Raw genomic sequence first — 19,946 nt, 5'->3', positions numbered from 1 at the left:
GGTAGTGGGACACAACATCATTTGAGTTTCAATGATTCAGTTTTCTGGCATGAAGTTCATGCCGATGTGTCATAACAGCTCAGGAATGTTCTTAGCTGCTACTGTATATCCCTTCTCACAATCCACCCTGTGTAATAAAGAGACATTTCATGTTGAAATATAATACATAACCTGGGTATATTGCTAGATCATATGTAAACACGTGTGATCACAAATACTGCACTGATTAAACATGGGTGTTCATATTTAGTGTTTGATTCAGACCCTCTTCGGTCCAGAGGGCGCATAAATGAGCTTCTGTTAAATGACAGCTATTCTCAAGATTGTATTGTAAGCCTTCTATTTTCAGTTTGTAATCCAAGTGGTTTTGGCCAATCCAGATTTAGCAGGCTTTGGTTGTATGCAGGTTTATAGTGGGTTTGGAGAGCGAAAAGGCCAAGAGCACTTTGGCTGAAGTGCTGTCATAATCATAATCTGGCAACATTTATATTACAATTAGCCTGTAAACTGGTTTGCGAAACAATCCCTATGTGAAATCATTGTCTCTCAACTCTACCACTATCCTGAATTGCTAAATGGACTGTAAACAATAGATTGGAGAATGAAAAAAAAGGCTTGCATTTCTGAGGGATAAACAGAAACCCTAGTAACTTGGCAAAACACATGATTACAGCACAACATTTGATTTGTGAAATGACAAGCATAGAAAGAAGTTTCTACAAAGAACAGGTGATTTAATTTTTTCAAAAAAAAAGGTTATTTACATTATGTACATAACCCCCCCTCCCCCTCAAAGAAAAGGACACGTATACAGTAACAATAACACTATGGACAAAACCTCAGATCGTGTGCAATGAGATAAGTTATCTCCATCAGTTATACAGTGTATCAGTAATCTCTCAGCAGAAAGGCACACTTCTTGGTCACAACAGACACAAACAAACACATTAATGCACAAACAGACAAATACTGCACCCAGGAGAAATGCATTGAACATATGCTTCATTATGGGATGTTCTCTGATAAATTACGTTGGTCTTGCAGTGCTTCCATTTTTCTCATAAATAAAAAATATTTAAAAATGTACAATACAGTGAGTACAATTGCTGGTGTTTGTCCACTGGCACAGGTCTATATTCTACGTCACTAGTCACAAAGGATTTTTCTGCAACTCCTCTGGCAATCTTTAACACATTAAGAACTGCTACTTGCTTACTGCCTGCGCATTTTTTTTCAGCCATCTTGTATGCCCTGGTCATTACCCGGAGTCCTTGTCTTCAGAAACCAATAGAAACCTTCCAAGCGCAGTTAGAGTCCAGTTTAGCTCCTCCCACCGTGCGGTGATCAATCTTCCTCCTAGAAAAGTGCTGAAATAAAGAGAAGGCAGTGCTTCTGCCGTTTCCATGTTGGGTCCCCCATGGTGATGGTGCGTTGGTTGTTGGAGGTGCAGAGTTGTTACATGGGCAGCCTAGGCAAAAGCAAGTTTCATTTAATAATTTTTCAGTATAATCTAAAATTATTTTATATAATCAGTATTCTGAAAGGACAGCCACCATTTAGAAACGTTTCATACCGTTTTCTTGGCTTCACTTCCCAGCCATCACGACATTTCACTAAAGTTATAGATTCCCCTGGTGAAATTTCGGTTTTTGCAGGATCTTGGGCACAGAACGTAAACCTGAGACAACGTCAAAAAGAGTTAGTATTTGTCAATTTATAAATAAAACAGGGAGGTGTTTTCAGACTTGTTACTTACTTTTTCTGAGTTTCCCCAGCTTTTACACGAATACGCCGCACTTCAAGTACAGGTTTGGGAGGCTTGGTGTTCCACGCCCAGAAATTCTTCTTAAGCTGCTTCCACATAGAGTTCCAGGATTCAGAGTCTCCTTCCCAGCTCAGGCGGATCTTCAGCAGGTCACCAATATCCTTCTCAGTAAACACCAAGAAGGTGTTGGTCTGGTTCAGACCAACGGTCTCATCATGGCTGCACAAAAGGGAAGAGATATTGGGTAAGTCAGGTGCCCAGCAAACTGAATTTAAGCATCGTGTCAACTTAAAAGTAAACATTACATTTTTTTTTTTTTTTTTTAAAGAGCAGTGATTGACTTAAATAGAGAGAATCTGACTTTTCTAATGCAATGTCTTGCTCTTTCATCAAAGGATGCAAGTTTTAAGACTTTAAGTTAGCTTTTGCATCTATGGTACATTGAAATTAAAGTGTCCCTGTGACTATGTGCTTGGCATTTAAAAAAAAAATGGAGGCAAAGTTCAAGATCCAAACTTATACCACAGCAGTGTGTATACTTATAATATAAAACGAAGTGCAGCTGCCAGTTTGAGCATACAAATAGACAGTGGCCAAACCAGGGCATGTCGGTTTTAGCGGCCATCATGCAAGTTGAAAAAAAGGCTTTTTGCAGCAAGGATTTACAATTTGTACTTACACATCAACAAATATATTTGTTGTATCATTATGGGCTCCATACAACTTGACATGGAAAGTGGGATCTGCATTGTCTGCCTGTTTTCTGTTGAACACATGCATCTTCATCTGGTAGTGGTAGCCTTAAAGAAAACATAAAAACAGATTTGATGTTTGACCATTGTGTACAGTTGTAGTTTACACCAGCGTCATAAAATGTGTTGATATGAAGGTTAAAGATAAGACCTGCAATACATTTACAAGCCACCTCATTGTGACTCACCTCCAAAGGGAGTGTCAGCATTTGTCTTCAAATACATTTTAACGCTGCGCCTCTTGCGCAAGTTTCTGGTGTTGTAGCCGATGTTGTTGCAGCGATTTTTGCGGCAGCTGAGGCAGATGCCCTTTTTGAAGCGATCAGGGCCAGTGCACTGGTAGGCAAAGCTCATGTGGTCCTTGCTCATCAAGGAGTCCACGAACAAGTGCACAGCACGCTCATGCTCGCACTTCATCACCTCCATGAAATCTGGAGAAATAGGAGAAAGGCAGATACATTAGAATAAATGCACTATTTTGAATTTTATTTAAAACAAATTAATAGAGACTACAATATAGACTAAGAAAGTATCATTGACCCCTTTCTGCAGATGGAAATTGTATAACCAAATAAAATAAGAAATGTAGTGAAGTAAATCCTGTTATCTGCAGATGTGGAATAACAGATAGCTCTTGTTGTGTACAGCTGGGGCTACAAACAATCAAAGAGCAATTTCTGAAGCACTTACTTCCAGCAACTGCCAGGACGTCCCCCAGGGCACAGCCGGGCTGCACTTCTCCACCGTTGGGGTAGATGTCAATGTCTCCAATTGCCCCCTGAATCCCAATGCTTACACCCAAAGCCTCACGAGTGTATGTGTGCAGAACGTCCACAAAGTCGGCATCATCAGAGGAGAGGCGCTTTTGCGCCTCAACACCCTCAAACATTGGTCCAGCTGGGTCTAGACCTATTAGAAATAAAAGGTGACTAAAAGGTCAGGACAACTGCATATATCCGAGGAGTTTTTATTGAGTAATCGTGTTTCACCTAACTTACCAGTGATTCTGCCGATGGAACCTCGCACAAATGTGCCTGCATAGCCAGCTACATGAGCGCCTAAGCTGTAGCCAATCAGATGCACTCTATCCAGAGGCAGTTGCTGTTCATCCTGTTAAAGAGAAAAACACAACACTCGTATCAGCAGCTGAACACCAGGAACACTGAACAAATCCTGGATTTCAGCCAGTGATGATCAGTCGTGCCTGCCGCTGAGCAAGGCTCAGTTAACCCGGACAGAAAATACTGACATTCCCCTCCATGCAACAGCGCCTCCACCATCTGTCTCAGTTTGCCCCCGTGAAAAACTCTTTGTCAACGTTTACAACCACATGGCAGGGTGCCTGAATCTCTCTCTCTTGCAATTGGTGTACCGATCAAATTAAGTGACAGTGTTGCTTTGTATGGAAGTTGTTGTCCATGCCGCAAAAGTACTAAATGGACCCTGATCCTCATTAGACAATATCAAGTATTCTGTTCTATTAGCTGTTAAGACAACGTGCCAGAGAGAGCTTTAGCTACAGCTTCTTGGGAGTTCACAAGACATCCAAAATGAAGAGAAAAAAAAGATATTTGATAATTTAATCAAACGCGCTGTCATTTTCACAAAGCAGCTTGTGCGGTCTCTTAAATTGCTCCAATGGTAAGAAAGAAGGGGGGCAGATTTGATTGATTTATTGGTACTCAGCTGCTCTTTTGTCACGAAGCTGTACTCATAATAGCAGAACAAGGATTCACGGTATGAGATCAAACACATTGGCAATAAATAAATGACTGTACACACCTGGAGCCAGTTGAGCATGCTAGCAATGTGGAGGCCGACGTCATGGGTATGATTGACTGCATCTGGGTAAAGCTGCTGAGCCAGGGATATCCAATCAACAACAACCACATTGGCTTCACTTTCACGCTGCATCACTGCAGAGACCAGCTTGTGCATCCAGCTTTCAAACATCCCACTCATCTGAGGGAGAAAAAGAACTGGAGTCAGTCAGCAAGAATGTTTTATGACCTCTTGTATGCTCTGCACTCAGTTAGCTCACATTCACATGATAAATTCCAGCAATCAAAGTGCTTTGGATAGAGACTCAACACATAAATCCCCTTCATTCAGTCAGAAGAAAGGCTTGTCAAGAGTAACCCATATAGAGAAAGAGAGGGACTTCAACCAGATAGGGTTGATAAAAAAAAAATATTTCAGCTCATATGTACCGTCCAGCCATGGATGATGAAGATTGTCTTGGCTGTGGCGTTGAAGCCACACTCCTCCAGGCGTTCCTTCTTGCCAGTCTGCAGGTAGCAGCCTTCATGGTCAAAATCTAAACTCTTCCTCATGTTGTACTTGATGGAGCCATCAAGAACCTTGCTGTCTGTTGCCTCTTCATCCAGTCCACCTTCTTCACCTGAAAGAAAATTACACAGGATTTTGAGAATAAATTGAGGGTATGCTTAAGATTAACTTTATTTTTCTCTCGCATTTCTGATTCCTACTTCTATTAAATAAATACAACAAATTAACCTCCCTAAACAAAATCATATTTTAAAACACAGCTCAGAAGGCACTCAGCCAATCATGCCTCACACATAGAGGAAGTGAATTGAGACAACCAATCAACTGGCTGTTGCAGCCAACATCTGGTACTATAATGCCGGTAAAGTGCAAATTGTACCCGAGACGCAGGCGCAGAGCCCGAATCTCACTGCCACCCTTCTTCTCTTCTCTCATTTCACACTCTTTTTCACACAGCTGCAGCCAGAGCTGGTTTAATTATATCTGACTTTAACACAGTGTGTTCCCGGGCCTGAGGCTAAAACGGTACAATGAAAGCATTTGACAAATGCAGGAAGCCGTTGAAAGCTCAGTGGATGCTGACAGTTTATCAACATTCTAATTAGCCTATAGACATGTCGGTCATTAGGGGGCTTTGAAACGGGAGAGTTAACATTTTGTCCCTTTGTGTTAAAGCTTGATAAAGGGGGTGCAATAATACAAACCAGTCGGGTTTAATCGTGCCTCTATAGCAGCAACGTCAATTCTGAATTTAAATAAACCCAACACCCTTTGGTATTGGGCCAAACAGTCCAAAATGACTTCAGCTGGGTTGTAAAAACGCTTGTGAGCGGTGCTTGGTAAAACGCGGATTCAGCGGAACATCTTTCCAAATACTTCCCACAGACGTGGCGTTGTGTGTGCTCTACTTGGAGCTTTGCGTCAAGACTCCTGCTGCTCCGAAAAAGGACACGTCGCAGTCTTTAAATCCATCTCTGTTTTTCTGGTTCGCTCTGCCCGCCACACTTGCTCGCTTTTGTAATTTCGCCTAATAGCCCAGAAATGTAGATAAATCAAGCCGGGTACGGGGAGAATTTGAGGAAATGTGACGTTTATGCTATAATATATTTTCATTCAAATGTTAAGCAAAAGCGCCTATTAGACATACTTTACATACGCGGTGTTAGATTCTGACACTTCCCTTTGAAGCTGGGAAATAAATAAATTATAGAAATGAATGAACAAAAGACAAAGCCCATTCTTACCTTTAATATCAGCGTTTTCCCCAGTAGCCGATGAGGAAAGCGTAAAAGCACACTGCAGGAAAATCCACAGGAAAAGGGCTTTATGATTCATTTCTCAGTCACAGACGAGTGTGGTGGAATTAAAATCTTACTGGGAAAATACAAATATCTTTCTATATTGCCAGTGGCTGCGCGAAGGGTAGGTAAGTGACTGAGTTTAGATCCAGTGGCGACAAAGAGCAACAGAGCGGGTGGTGCGTTTTGTTGCGCGCCTGTTGTACACCGCTGAAGAAATGTATAAACTTGCATCAAGTGTCTCATTAGAGTTTTAAATAGTTCCCCTTTTCAGTCATCTGATCATCGGCTGATCTATCCTGAATCTTATTGGTCAAGCCTCCATTTGTTTACGTTGAAGGCGTGGCAAGCTGAATGAATTCGTAGTAGGCTCCTCACGTTGAGCGTGCTTTCACCCTTGTGGGTTGTGTACTGACGCAAGCAGCAATAAAACGTTTCCAGCAGCCGTTTGGGATGAAGGTCAGAGAGCTTATTTTGTTGCCTAACCAGATTCAAACAGTAAATAATAAATATACAGTCATTGAGCTTATGACAGACACTGACATGACGAGACGCATTTTTTTCTTAATTTAACAGTTTTATAAAGACTTGCAATATATTGGTTTAATTTATAGGAACCAGACAATCCTAGGCGTAAATGGGAACATTTAAAAGGCTTCGTTGTGATGTGATGTGGTGTGTGTGTGTGTGTGTGTGTGTGTGTGTGTGTGTGTGTGTGTGTGTGTGTGTGTGTGTGTGTGTGTGTGTGTGTGTGTGTGTGTGTGTGTGTGTGTGTGTGTGAGAGAGAGAGAGAGAGTGTGTGTGTGTGTTTGCGCCCTCCCCCCCTGAAAGCATCGCCCTCTGTGCCTGGCGCGCAGCCAAACCATCAGCTTAGCTCACCGACCAGTTTGAATTGATGAATTGATGAGAGAAAGAATGAACGCACTCACGCAAGGCTCTCCGCTGCAATAACACCACTGTTGTGTGTACATACATCAGCGGACACTAGTCAGGAGGAAGTGTCACCTGCCATCCCAGTAGCCCCTGGTACCTGCTATATAAACAGCTTTTACACATCCCTAAAAACCAAATCGTGGTAATGGTGACAATGTGCAGTAGGTCAGTGGGTTTATTGACTTTGTGAGGTGGATCCATAAAGACATTTAATGATTGCATGGTACCCTTATCAGGGATTCTATGACAATTATCTATATCTAATAGGCCATCAGTGTAACAATGTACTTTAAATGCAAAACAAACCAAACAATAAATTATACCAACTTCACCATGACTTGGGCTGACTTAGACATTTTGCATTTTTTGTTATCAAACGTTTTCCATAAGAAATTATATTAAAAATGTATTTTTGGAAGGAAAGTGATAGTATGGCGTGATACACAAACGTCCAAAATAACTTGTCCTATTTTTACCAATGTATTTATAACCATACTGTATGATTGTGGAAACAGAGCAGATGGTGCATCTTGAGAGGTTACTAGAGTTCAAATAATGAGATGATGCAATGCAATTCAATCTGGTTTATGACAAAACACATACTTAAATACAAGTGAAATTGACATCCCATTCATCTGTTATCTTGGGACTTTCATTGCCATTTCTACACTGTATCTACTGTTCATATGACATTAAAACCTTTGAAGATGAAGTAAAAGTTCAAAACTAATGTAACTTTTCTTGTTTGGGAATAGTTAGTCTTTCCATCCACACACACCTCAGCCAGCTGCATGATCTGACTGCCAGTTTGATTCTGCACTTTGCTGACCTGTCCTGATTTTTGCCTTAACAGTCTGCCTGGCAAGACCCAACAATGAGGCACTATGAAATACTAAAACGATTACCTGCACAGACTCTGAGGGAATAGCAAAAGGAATGTAATTTAAACACACTTATCTAATGTACCATTGTTCTTACTCATTTATTCAGTCAGGTAACAGATAAAACGTCAGATATGAGCCACAATGTGTGAGCAAAGCTTGAGTTTTGAAGGTGTTTAAAAATGGTTTATGTTACTGACGTGCCATTCAGGGATTAAAACTATATTTTAAAATTGTTTTGAATAAAATTGAATGGATTTAATTGTACACAAACGTTTTTTCTAGTGATTCCTCTTTAGGCTAAATTAATTCAAAGAAGTTGCACGGTTTCTTTTGGAGTGAAGATTCTCAAAATGTCAATACGCTCCACAAGGTCACATGGAAACAATGTAGACACACTTTAGATACACCTATAGGGATATCCACAAGCTACCCAGCAGCATTCAAAGCACTTAAAATGAGCTGCTCCTTTACCAGCTTTGATAAAAACATTAATGCATAAATAACTATAATCAGACATCGTGAGTACTTTTACTTTTGATACTTTAAGTATATTGTGATGCTAGTACTTTTAAGTAAAACCATTTGATGCAGGTATTTTACTTGTAATAGAGTATTCCTACACTCTGGTACTTCTACTTTCAATTAAATATAAGATCTGAGTACTTACACTTACAATTATTATAACGATTTCAATGTCCCAGCCCTGTGTAGTCACTAACGTGTAAGCCACTCACCAGCCAAACCACTCTTTCGCTCCACAGATGAGGCAGCAGCGTCACCGTGTGGAAGGTGAAGCGGCACACCCGACAGTGACACAGCAGGAGGCGGAGGGGGGGCAGTGAGCCAGACCGGATCCTTCATGAGGGAAGAGGCCAGGGACAGCCAACCAACCCCGGCTTCTCTTCTCTTCACTAATAATATTCTGTTTTGCAAACCACGGAGCCCGAGCAGGGGGCTGCGCTAGTGTTCGTAGGATGTCCCGTCATGAAGGTAAAAACAGGCTTAAACCCCGAGGTGTGAGCATGTCGGGATGTGTGATTAGAAACGTTGACAGAGCACCGTGAGCTAATGTTAGCTAGCTGAGAATGTCTTGTTTTGCAGCCCATCCTAGCTAGCGTCGGCTAGTGTTAGCGGCAAGGTTGCAGTGTAATTTCGTGAGGACGCATTATGGCGCCCACAACATGTATGTCTAATCCAATGGACATAATCTTACGTTTTGGAATATGTACACCATTCATTGTTAGTTGACCAAAACAACGCTGCCATTTAGGCGGAAGAAGCTAGTTAACGTTAGCCAAGTGTGCTAGCTAGCCTGCACGCTAGCTGGTAATGGGTTATGTAGGTTAACGTTAACGAGCTGTGGAGCGAGGGGGGAGTGCCGAGAATAGGAAACATAAGAGAACAGGGAATCCCAGGTGGCTTTGCGGGGTTGGGTGGGCTTGTCTTCCCGTGAATGTTAGCATGTTTTAGCCTTCTTACGGTAAAAGTTGGCCTCTAGATTTTGCCAGCTAACATTGAGCAAATCCCCATCCACCTCGTCCTTGTGGCCAACCTTGTTGGGCTTGAAGTTCGCTGTAAGTGCCATGAAGACGCTAGCTTGCTGTCAGTAGATGTTTGAGCTCAAGAGACACTGGAAAGTTTGGTTAGGTGAAGTCTTCCACAGCTGTCTTGCTCTTGAGCTAAGCTAGTGTTAACGTTAGCTGGTGTATTTGTGAAATGGTTATTCAGCAGCGAAGGTTAGTCTGGCCCGAGCGGCCTTTGGTTCCCATGTTTGTGTTATTATTGTTAAATTCAGCTTTACTGTCGGAAGTCATGAAGCTATATCTGAAATGTAAGTGGTTGTCGTTGTTAGTGTCATTAACCTCTGCAGTCGTCAGCTGCTGCCCAGCAGGATCACCGAGCATTGGTAGCTATGAATGGAGATATGATGGAGTTTAGACAGCTTGGTGTCATACTATATACCGGGTCTGCACGACTGTCCTAGTCAATCAGGAATTCCCTGGGTTTTAACAGAGAGGGTCCTTTACCGCCCATGACACACAGAGTTAACCCTGTTGTACATAGTGCTGGTATGAATTTGGTGACGAGGATGTCTTTATGAATGGCATGCGTAGTTATTCAAATGTGCATGGGACATTAGTCTTTTGGTCACTCCTGAGAAGGATGATTGCTGCATGCGGTGGACACAGTAACATACTTTCAATAAATAACACACAATGTGACAACTTCTAATATTCAGTGTTGCCTGTCATTTGTCAAATGAGTGTTGTGTTTATTCTATGGTTATTTTTAGGTGGCTGGGCATTTCCTTTTAATGTTTTTTGAATAAAGACTTCCAATAGTTTAACAATAACAAAACAGACATTGAATCCACTTCATCCTTGTCCCTTCAGCACGAGAACAAGAGGAAATGTTCAACCAAACTAAAAATACAGAACATACAGTAAAGTCCAACAAATCTGTAACTCTTGACATATTATGCAATCCAGTATGCTATCACAGGACCAAAATACAAGGCCAACTCCTTTCACAGCCTTATTTAAAACTCAACATGAACACATAGGGATTTCGTTTTTACTGTTTGGCTATTTTATTAGATTGCATGATGTTTAGAAGGTGTTCATGTTCTGTCCACCACATGCATAAAACCCCTTAAGCAAGCATGTAGTTACCATTCTCTTTAAATTGTCCTGTATGTACTTCTTGTATATGTTTTGAAATGTGAACATAAAATAGGTTATACTTTCTCTTATTCTCTTATGAATAAAATCTAACCTCTTTTCTTCTTTCTCCCCTCAGGCGTGAGCTGCGATGCTTGTTTAAAAGGCAACTTCAGAGGTCGGCGATACAAATGTTTAATCTGCTATGACTACGATCTGTGCGCATCATGCTACGAGAGCGGTGCCACTACAACCAGACACACCACAGAGCATCCCATGCAGTGTATATTAACCCGAGTTGACTTTGGTAAGTGGGCTTGATGTTCACATCAGGCTAATTGTAAATTCCAGGTTGTGGAAAGTGTGAATTTGAGCCACAAGAGCGGTCTTTCACTCAGTATTATGATATTTGTTGTTGTGGTTCAGATATTTGGTAATACTTCATGGTAGAGGGATATTGGTAATTCACTGACACCCTGGCAAGAAAATACAGCAGTTGAACACAATGTCCGAACATTTTTGCTTCCTTCCTAGTCTCTGCAGATCAGTTCTAAAGTTAACCCCAAACCAAACGCACAGTAGCTACAGTATCATCTGATTTCTATAGTGATTTATTACCAGAATATAAGAGTACGTATGATTTTCATCTGCATCTAAAGAGGGACGATGTGTGTGTTGTGAAAGGGATGCCAACATTAAAACACTGAATCACTTTGAGAACAAATGAAGATATTTCATAGGTTGTCCAAAGTTTGTACAGTGATTCACAAACAATCAAGAGTTTGCATACCTTGGCATTTTATATTAAACTACTACTACTGGCAGTCTGTGGAAACGACCTGAGTGGCTTTAATACACCTGCACAAGTTAAACTGTTACAGTGTATGTTGTCATTTGCTGCCGCTGACTTCTATTGTCAGACACGAAGGCTGCTCCCAAATGGTTTAGTGGTGACTGATGTGACCCAGGCAGCCTGAGGAGATGTGGGGAGTTTGTTATGGGGCTTCTGGTATGATTTATTTCTACATAAAATAAGTGGCAGTAATGGGGATAAAGAGATTCCATTCTTGACTAGTCTAGATGTACTGTTAATGCTCTTGGAATACATAATTAGTAAACTGAGCTTTACAGTAGACGTGCTCAATAGATCTGCTCAAATGTAGTAAAGTATGGTTTGATGAATGGATCGCCTTTCTTGCTCTTTTACAACAACTTTTACTAATATTTCCTACATTGGCAGTGGCAAATATGTCCACATTCTGTTTTACAAAGTGTTGCTGAGAACCCAGAAGAAGGTACAAGCTCATAAAGACTTCTGCAGTGTTTGTAATTTCAGTAAAAATACACTGACATGAACTATTTGTGTTTATGGAGGATATCAGTATTCACCCTCACAGTTTGATGGTAGGAATTAAGAGTGATTGTTTTGAAAAGCTGTCATGTGAGCCATATGTTGGACTTGAAGCATATTACACATTGTATTCCTTTTTAAAACTGCAATAATGAGCGTTTTCATACTGACCATATATTATAGAGTGTATTTGTTTGTAGTGTCGTGGACAGTCCCCATTAATCAGCTGTCACAAAGAACAGTAAATGGGGCAGCTTTCGCCAACATCTAGCTAATTTCCAGCTGTTGTCCCTGGCCAGATGATAATAGACACCATTAAAATCACAAAACATCAACAGCATGAGTTAACAAATATGTAAGACTATAAACGTGACAAGGCTTATAAGAAAACCACTGAGTATTATTACCAGACTCGATTGAGCATTATCACACGTTTGGTTCAGCCTCACCACTGGCAACACTGCTTCAAATAGATAATCGTACATTATCTAACCTGGCCAACAGCGAGTGACAGCCAGACCCCGCCGAGGACTAGCTGGTGAACAATGTGAAGCATTTATCCACTACAGAATTTCATATTTCCCTCAGAAATGTATCAACACAGAGCCATCAGGGGTCTGGAAATGGGACTTGCCTAAATTCAAGTTGAGACGAAAGCTACTCCTATAGCTGATGGGGGTCTGTGTCCTCTGGATGATTAAAATGGCTACTGCTACACATAGAAAATGAATCATGACAACTTAACAATGTGATCATTTGTCAGTTTCGTTTCAACACCTTCTTCAAACGGCCTCCAGGTTGATGGTATACGAGGTGGCAAGAGAATGTTTTATAATGAACAGCCTCCTGTGCGGCAAAAACTGCAGCTAACTAAAAACTCTCTCAGCATGTCGATTAAACCTGTTTTTTAAACTTTTCCAAATGGGCTTAAACATGCCTCTGTGTGGGGGAAAAGATCACTGCTGAAGCTTTAACTTTGTTTTTGTCCAATTCCGATCACCAGGATGTTTTATCATGTTTGATTCTGTGGCAGCTGTGATAACACTTGCCTTTGAGCTAAAATATACCAAAACATTGTCTCTGAATGTCCGTCTTGATTTCCCTCTAGACCTGTACTACGGTGGAGAGGCGTTCTCAGTGGAGCAGCCCCAGGCCTTCACATGTCCCTACTGTGGCAGGATGGGCTACACGGAGATCTCCCTGCAGGAGCACGTGGCTGCAGAGCACACGGAGACCTCCACAGAGGTGGTGAGTTGGTGGAGCCCTTTCCTAACTGTCTGCACCGATCTTAAGACCTGGAAACATTTATATATTGGTTGATTTTCCTCACATACCTCAGAAGGTTTCTCAGTTCAGCAAAGTGAATCGGTGTCTGAAAACGTCCCTCACGTTAGGGTACTGAATGTTTTTGAAAGTGTAGTTTGTTTATATCTTAACCATCACCTTGATTCACAATGTCGCAGTCGAAGCCTAGTTTTGATGTCAGCTAGTGCCACTGCGAGTAAAACTAAACTGCACAGGATGACTGCAGCTCTATTTATAGATGCTCACTGTTGTTCTTCTGACAGCAAGAAAACTGGTTTGAACTGCTGAGAAATAGTTAAGAGCACCCTACTTCCCTGCTGCTGTTGTTCCCGGTTTGAAACTCATTTTAGGTTATAATTGATTCATCTTTTTCCTTTCAGACAACCTCAGATTACCATAAGTAAATTATAATTCTGTGCAGATTGTACTAATTTACTAACCATTATAACAGAGTTGTTTGTGGCACATTTAAATGTGGTTATACAGATTGTAAATAATGTTCCTAGTATTAAATTCATTTTGAAATGATCTGCTTTGGGTTTGTGAAGCTGTATTCATTTCCCACAGTGAAACCAATACGTTTTTTAGTTTACTTGTGTAGTTAATTTATGATGAATATCAAGACCATGGAGCAGGTTTTCACTCAAAAACACTACAGGTATAACGAGCTCATGACCTCAGATATAGTTTTAGTTTGTCATGTTCTGAAAGCCTCATGGGATATGGAAGCCATCAATAATCAGTAGTTGTCCTTTCGAAAGGGACGTTTCTGAAATACTTCACATCCAAGGCAATACTATACGTTAGTTAGCTTAGCAAGTTTACATTTCGTGCCTTTTTGAAATAGAGAAACCTAACAAAATGACATGATGCTTTTCACAGTGTCCATGATACAACAGCACAGCCCATGCGTCATTCTGTATGGCTGCAACCTCCCGAATATTGTGTTGGTTCATGTTTGAAAACATTTGGCATGTGTTAGTTCTAGAGCGCCCGCAGCACCGACTGCTGAATGTTGAGTGTTTAGTGAAGTGTGCAGATATTAACGTGTGCGCTCTCCTCCTCTCCTCCTCTCCTCCAGATCTGCCCCATATGTGCAGCGCTGCCAGGTGGCGACCCGAATCACGTGACCGATGACTTCGCTGCTCATCTCACACTTGAACACAGAGCGCCCAGAGACTTGATATCCTTTTATAACAGTAATCCTTCCTCCACAGACAAACCATATTCACCTGACATACTGACTGTCACATGTGTTGAATGTGTGTGTCAGTCAATATGGTTAAAAAAAAGCAGACTTTGAAGGCTTCTGTGTGGAGAGTGTGCAGTTTGTGTCATGCAGATTGCTTTGTCATTTTAGAGATTAGTGTACCAGGGAAGCGCCTGTTCACGGGGACTGACATTTGTTGACATTTTGCTGATAACATTAAAGCCTCCTACGGTAGTGCGGCGACTCACCATGGTGGGTGAACATAGATGAGGTTAAATATCAGAATATCATGTGCCGTTATGATTTCATGGCTGTTTTCAAATTAAACAATGTTTTTTGTGCCATCTCAACGTTCTCACCGGGACACATTCTGAGTTTTGTATTGCCACAACAATCCCTGGCTGCAGGGTACTGAACATTATAATGATTCCAATGAGTTTCATCCACTAAGATGTAGATTAAGCGCTGGTATGAGAGCGGTACTTGGTATTGAGAGACGACATCAGTTGAAGTATCAGAATCTTTATCTGGAGAGAAGAGTCTGTATCAGTGCCTCCCTCATAACTTGCATTGTTTTTCATCTTTACTTTTCAGCAGAAGGCAGTCGGGGAAAAAGTATAAATGTGCCTCTAAAGTGAAGATGGGAAACGAATGTAAATGATGTGTAATTTAGTGTATAATTCAATTTAATTAGATTACAGAGACTACCTTTCACACGTTGTTCAGGGGAGCCTCAAAACGGAGAACATTTCACTGATTAGTTATTTATCAGATTGTATGGAGGATTGAAATGGCAGCATCTGCCTGTCAGGAGCCATCTCAAACCCTCGTGTGAGTTTCTGTCTGACAGACTCAGAGGGCCGCTGATGCAGTCTATTTATAGAGTCCTTTGATTTAGTTCTTTTGAGAAAATTGAAATGCAAAAACGTAGTTTAATGAAACACAGAGGGAACAAGTGCCATGCTGTCTGTGGGCTTACCCAGTGTGCATCAGTTTGTTGGAGTATAATCATTTCCCCATAATGCAGCAGTTGTATCTGGACTACACTAGCATTACAGAATGAGTAAGTCAGGAGGATTCAAGTCACTAACTCGGTCAGTCAAGTTGACAATGACAGCACGCGGTTTGGGAAAACAAGCAGTGTTCTCATTTGGTCTGAGTAGATTGAAGAAATGTTCAATATTAATTCTAGAAAAGACTAAAATGCCTAGACAATAAGTCAACTTAAACTATAAAAAGGACGACTTAATTTTGCACACTTGAAACCATGCTTATACTGAATAAGAATTAGCTGACAAAGTAAACTAAAACTAACTAAAAAATCGAACTTATAATGGTTTTACATTTTGTAGATACAAAGTGTGAGCAAATACAGAAAATGAAAATGGTTTGGATCACCGTTTGCTCCTGATGTGTTCCTTAACTGCGAACTTCACGATGAGTCCAGTGGGGTGCGGCATGTGAGGCGGATGTTCCACCCTGGACGTGGGCTTGGGGGTCCCCGAGCCCGCAGGTCCAACATGCATTTCACCAGCAGCACCACAGGGGGGCTCTCCACCAGCCAGAGCTCTTCACAGAGCTCCAACTACAGCAGAGAGGCCATGGACCCCATAGCAGGTCAGACACACACACACACACACACACACACACCACACACACACACACGGGGGGGGAGAGACGTTCAACACAGGCTTCCTCTGAGAAACACAGCTACATGACAAGAAGCTGTGGAGCGTGATGTAGCTCAGATACTAAAAACATTGATACATATGTACTGTATATATTGTCATTATACAGTTTAGATAACAATTACATTGAAAATCATCCAGCAAGAACTGCAGGAGGTCTGACACACACCCAGGTGCTCAGTACTAAATCCTGCATGTTGCCTGAATATAGGCAAGGCAAGTGTATTTATATAGCACCTTTCAGCCAACGGCAATTCAAAGTGCTTTACAAAACAAAATAGACGACATGAATGCAAATGCGGCAGAAACACATGATAAAAATGGCATTGAAAAACAGGCATTAAGAAGCAAAGATAATGAGATAAACACAACGGGTATAAAATACATGAATAAAATGGACATATAAATGGATCCTCACACGGATAAACTACATGCAGCTGCAGAGAGATACGAGTGCCTGATATAAAACAGTAACATGTCCGCGGAGCTGTTGCAGAGGCCACTCCGTGTTTATCCTGTTCCCAATCGTAATCCGGTTCAGTGATCGGCATTCCCCATGTCAGCTCCAGCGGTGCCATAACGAGCGGCCCTGCTCAGTGAGCCTCACAAACAGCCGCCTCACTAACGACCCGCAGTGCCTGCTGGGACGTTGACCTCGCTGCTCGAGCTTTAGCCTCAAAAAACGTCCGCGCTCAACATGTGTCCTCCGTGTTAGAGTGAGGGCTTCTGATTGTGGATCAGACGCTGCTCAGCTGTCCTGCGGGATTGCTGTTCCACGACAGAGTAGTTGCATAAATGCTAGGAAATAAAAAGACCAATTTCAGATACTTTGTTTATTTTTTTACATGAATCAGTGAGTTGTGCTGCAACTAACCCTTATTTTCCTTGTTGATAGATCGTCTATCCCAGTTTCTTAATCAATGTCTTTAAATGTTGTGTTTTGTCTGAAATCCAAAGATATATTGTTTAAAATGATATTACATAATATAGATACTAACCAGAGTGATGGCGCAGCTTAGTCGACCGACAAGTGTTAGCTCGTTGTTGTGATCTTTATTTTTGAGACCAAGCCCTTATCTTCTCCACCTTGTTCCTCCAGAGCTTCTGTCCCAGTTGTCGGGGGTGCGGCGTTCAGCAGGGGGGCAGCTGAGTTCGGGCCCCTCGGCCTCTCAGCTCCAGCAGCTCCAGATGCAGCTCCAGTTGGAGCGGCAGCAGGCCCAGGCAGCGAGGCAGCAGTTAGAGACGGCCCGAAACGCCACCCGGGGCGGGGGCCGAGCCAATGCCATCCTCAACAGCAACTCAGCCGCGGCAAACCCCAACCCCAGCGCCAACCACAACACCAACCCCAGCCCCAACCCGGGACCCCAGGAGTCCAACACACAGCACACTGCACATAGCTCCCAGTTCCTACTCAGCAGGTGGGGGGGCCGCTCTTATTCTGCTGTTCCATGTCTTCAGTCCACTGTCCTCTGGGTGTTTGGCCTTCAGTCTCTCTGGGGTAGTTTGTGGACGCAGTTTCTGTTTACATTCACTGTTTTAACCAAAATGCGTTGCGTGTTTATCTTCAAGTATGCTTTTGCGACCCAATGCAAAACTTTTCAAAGGAAAATGATTTGTCTCTTGGAGATAGACGGGCCTTAGTTTTTGAAGAATCTTTATGCCTTAAAACATGTCCCGGAGAGGATGTTTGATTTGATTCTCTCCTGTGATTTTCTTTGATACCCATCTCTTGATATCCACAGTTTCTTACTCCTCTCATTACTGTCCATCTCTCTCCTGCAGGCTGAGCGAACCGCGGCTGTCTGAGGCCGAGCGGCAGGCGTGTGAGGCCCAGTGGGCCGACAGGAGTCTGTTTGTGACGGAGCTGCTGCTGTCCACGCTGCTGCCCGACGAGGACGCCTCGGCTTCTTCCTCCGAGGACGAGGACGACTGTCACGGCTCGTTGCGGAATTTTGCTGACTTCGAGGCCATGGGCTGTGTAGAGGTCATGACCTTGGACGTGGCGCTGGAGAACCTAAACCTCAAGGAGATGACCCCGGCTACCAAGATGACGAAAACAACGTCTAAAACAGCGCCAACGAAGAAAGAGCCTCCCGCGCCACCCCTTTGATGACATGGCCCCCACCCCACCCCCCCTCAACTCAAACCACCATTGTACTTGGCTGACTGCCAGTCGGTCCAACTGCCAATGGATGACAGAAAAGACTGCAGTTCTTTTTGGCTTTGTTTTAATTATTTTGTTTTCTCAGTGATTGTCATTTCAGCTGTCACTCCCCACCCGGCCCCATGTTTATTACGTTGTGTACATTGAAGAAAATTAGTGAGACGAGAGAATGTGCAAGCAAGTGCGGTGGGTGCGTGAGAGAAAAAAAGATAACTATATAAATATATTATAGAAAAATCTATATGAAAGCTGATAATCAATTCCACATAACCCTGTTTCCTCTAGCGGACGAGCTGAGCGTAGAGTAAAGACACACCTCACACACTCACCCAGGGAGAGGCAGCAGACATGGTCCTCTCCGGTAAAAACGCTGCTGTGTATTTATAGTTATTAATTAAAGAGGTGCTTGGATGGTTTACCACAACTTAAGCATGAGCTTAAATCACCATGTGCCCATTCTGACCTGCACAGTCACGAGGCGGGTCGTCTTTCTCCTTGGTTCAGACACCTGAGTAACTGAATGAACAGTGCAGAGTGCCACACCACGTCGTTTCTGCACCACACTCACACTCACAGACAGACTGATGGCCCTTTTTTGTTACATTCATGTCCCTTCCCCTGTGTGTGACATCACCTGTTTTGGGTCATGTGACCTTGCTTTATATCGACTGTGGGCACTTGGTTTTGAATTGCATATCCAGTGTCCATCGTTGTACACTACAGATGCTCTACATAAAGGTGATACACACCTCCTCAGTGTGACCGTTTTCAGGCCTTTTCTAACATGGATGAAACATCCTGGTCTTCAAACTGTTTTTCTTTGTCCCCCCCCCCCCCTCTCTTTTATGGAAGACCAGACCCTACTCCCTTTCTTCAAGCTACCCGTGATCTGAAATGAATCTTCTCTCCATTACTCATGAATGCAAAGATTACTCATGTGACTTGAAGGAGAGGATCCAGTATGGCTCTTTCCATAGGTTTCTCTCGGTCAGAAAGATCTTTGTATGCCTCCGCTGCTACCTGAAGAGATGCAATGTATGATTTTGGCTCAGCGAACCGAGCCAAACCACAGGGTAAACCTTTCAGTTCGGAGGACAATAAAAAAGTTTTGGATGGAAATGAACTAACCCAATACTGCTCTCTGGTTTGTGTTTTACTTTCTTTTTCTCATTTGCTAACTTCTTGGTGAGCATGTACAGTATATGGTAAAAATAAACACCTATCTTACAGGTCAAGTTTAATCTCAATTAGTCTTGTCATCTCCTGATGCATGTCCTCCTCCACAGCAGCAGAAACATCAGACCAGAATACGAGGCTCAGTTAACCACGGACGGACTGTGGTCAAGAAGGATGGAAGAAGATATTCAACAAATATTTGATGTATTTTTGCTGGAGTTATTTTATGGCCTTCTGGAAACTGAAAGGGAAACAATGAGATATATTTCAGAGTCCCCATAAGGAAAAGTGTCGGGTCTCTGCTCTGTAGTTCAACAGAAGATTCAAATAATGCATACTACGCATTAACGGATAAAATACATTTACGTGTCTACACATGTACATTTACACAGTACAAGTCTAGACTACTTTGGCCTGAAAGAAATACTTCACCCATGCATGTTCTTTGTTTACAAAACAAGCTCAAATTGG

At 42.3% G+C, this 19,946-nt stretch overlaps 2 protein-coding genes across 2 annotated transcripts; one reads left to right on the top strand and one right to left on the bottom strand.

Annotated features, from left to right (window-relative positions):
• Window positions 1-709: 709 nt before the first annotated feature.
• Window positions 710-6,342, bottom strand: lipg (lipase, endothelial). Its single transcript, XM_063896973.1, has 10 exons — window positions 6,051-6,342; window positions 4,728-4,918; window positions 4,300-4,479; window positions 3,516-3,627; window positions 3,208-3,426; window positions 2,706-2,948; window positions 2,445-2,565; window positions 1,757-1,984; window positions 1,574-1,678; window positions 710-1,468 (listed from the first exon to the last, which is right to left on the bottom strand). Exons 1-10 carry the CDS (start codon window positions 6,139-6,141, stop codon window positions 1,456-1,458), a joined length of 1,503 nt encoding a protein of 500 aa, XP_063753043.1. The 5' UTR covers window positions 6,142-6,342; the 3' UTR covers window positions 710-1,455.
• Window positions 6,343-6,509: 167 nt separating this feature from the next.
• Window positions 6,510-19,540, top strand: LOC134873404 (E3 ubiquitin-protein ligase KCMF1-like). Its single transcript, XM_063896972.1, has 8 exons — window positions 6,510-6,563; window positions 8,683-8,911; window positions 10,721-10,888; window positions 13,041-13,180; window positions 14,319-14,420; window positions 15,884-16,064; window positions 17,235-17,553; window positions 17,918-19,540. The coding sequence occupies exons 2-8, from the start codon at window positions 8,896-8,898 to the stop codon at window positions 18,243-18,245; spliced, it is 1,254 nt and encodes a 417-aa protein (XP_063753042.1). The 5' UTR covers window positions 6,510-6,563; window positions 8,683-8,895; the 3' UTR covers window positions 18,246-19,540.
• The last annotated feature ends 406 nt before the right edge of the window (window positions 19,541-19,946 follow it).

Source organism: Eleginops maclovinus, chromosome 12 (genome assembly GCF_036324505.1).
Source record: "Eleginops maclovinus isolate JMC-PN-2008 ecotype Puerto Natales chromosome 12, JC_Emac_rtc_rv5, whole genome shotgun sequence".
Classification (NCBI taxonomy): Eukaryota; Metazoa; Chordata; class Actinopteri; order Perciformes; family Eleginopidae; genus Eleginops; species Eleginops maclovinus.
The sequence above is the reverse complement of the archived record's forward strand: the minus strand, read 5'-3'. Positions and strand labels throughout refer to the sequence as shown.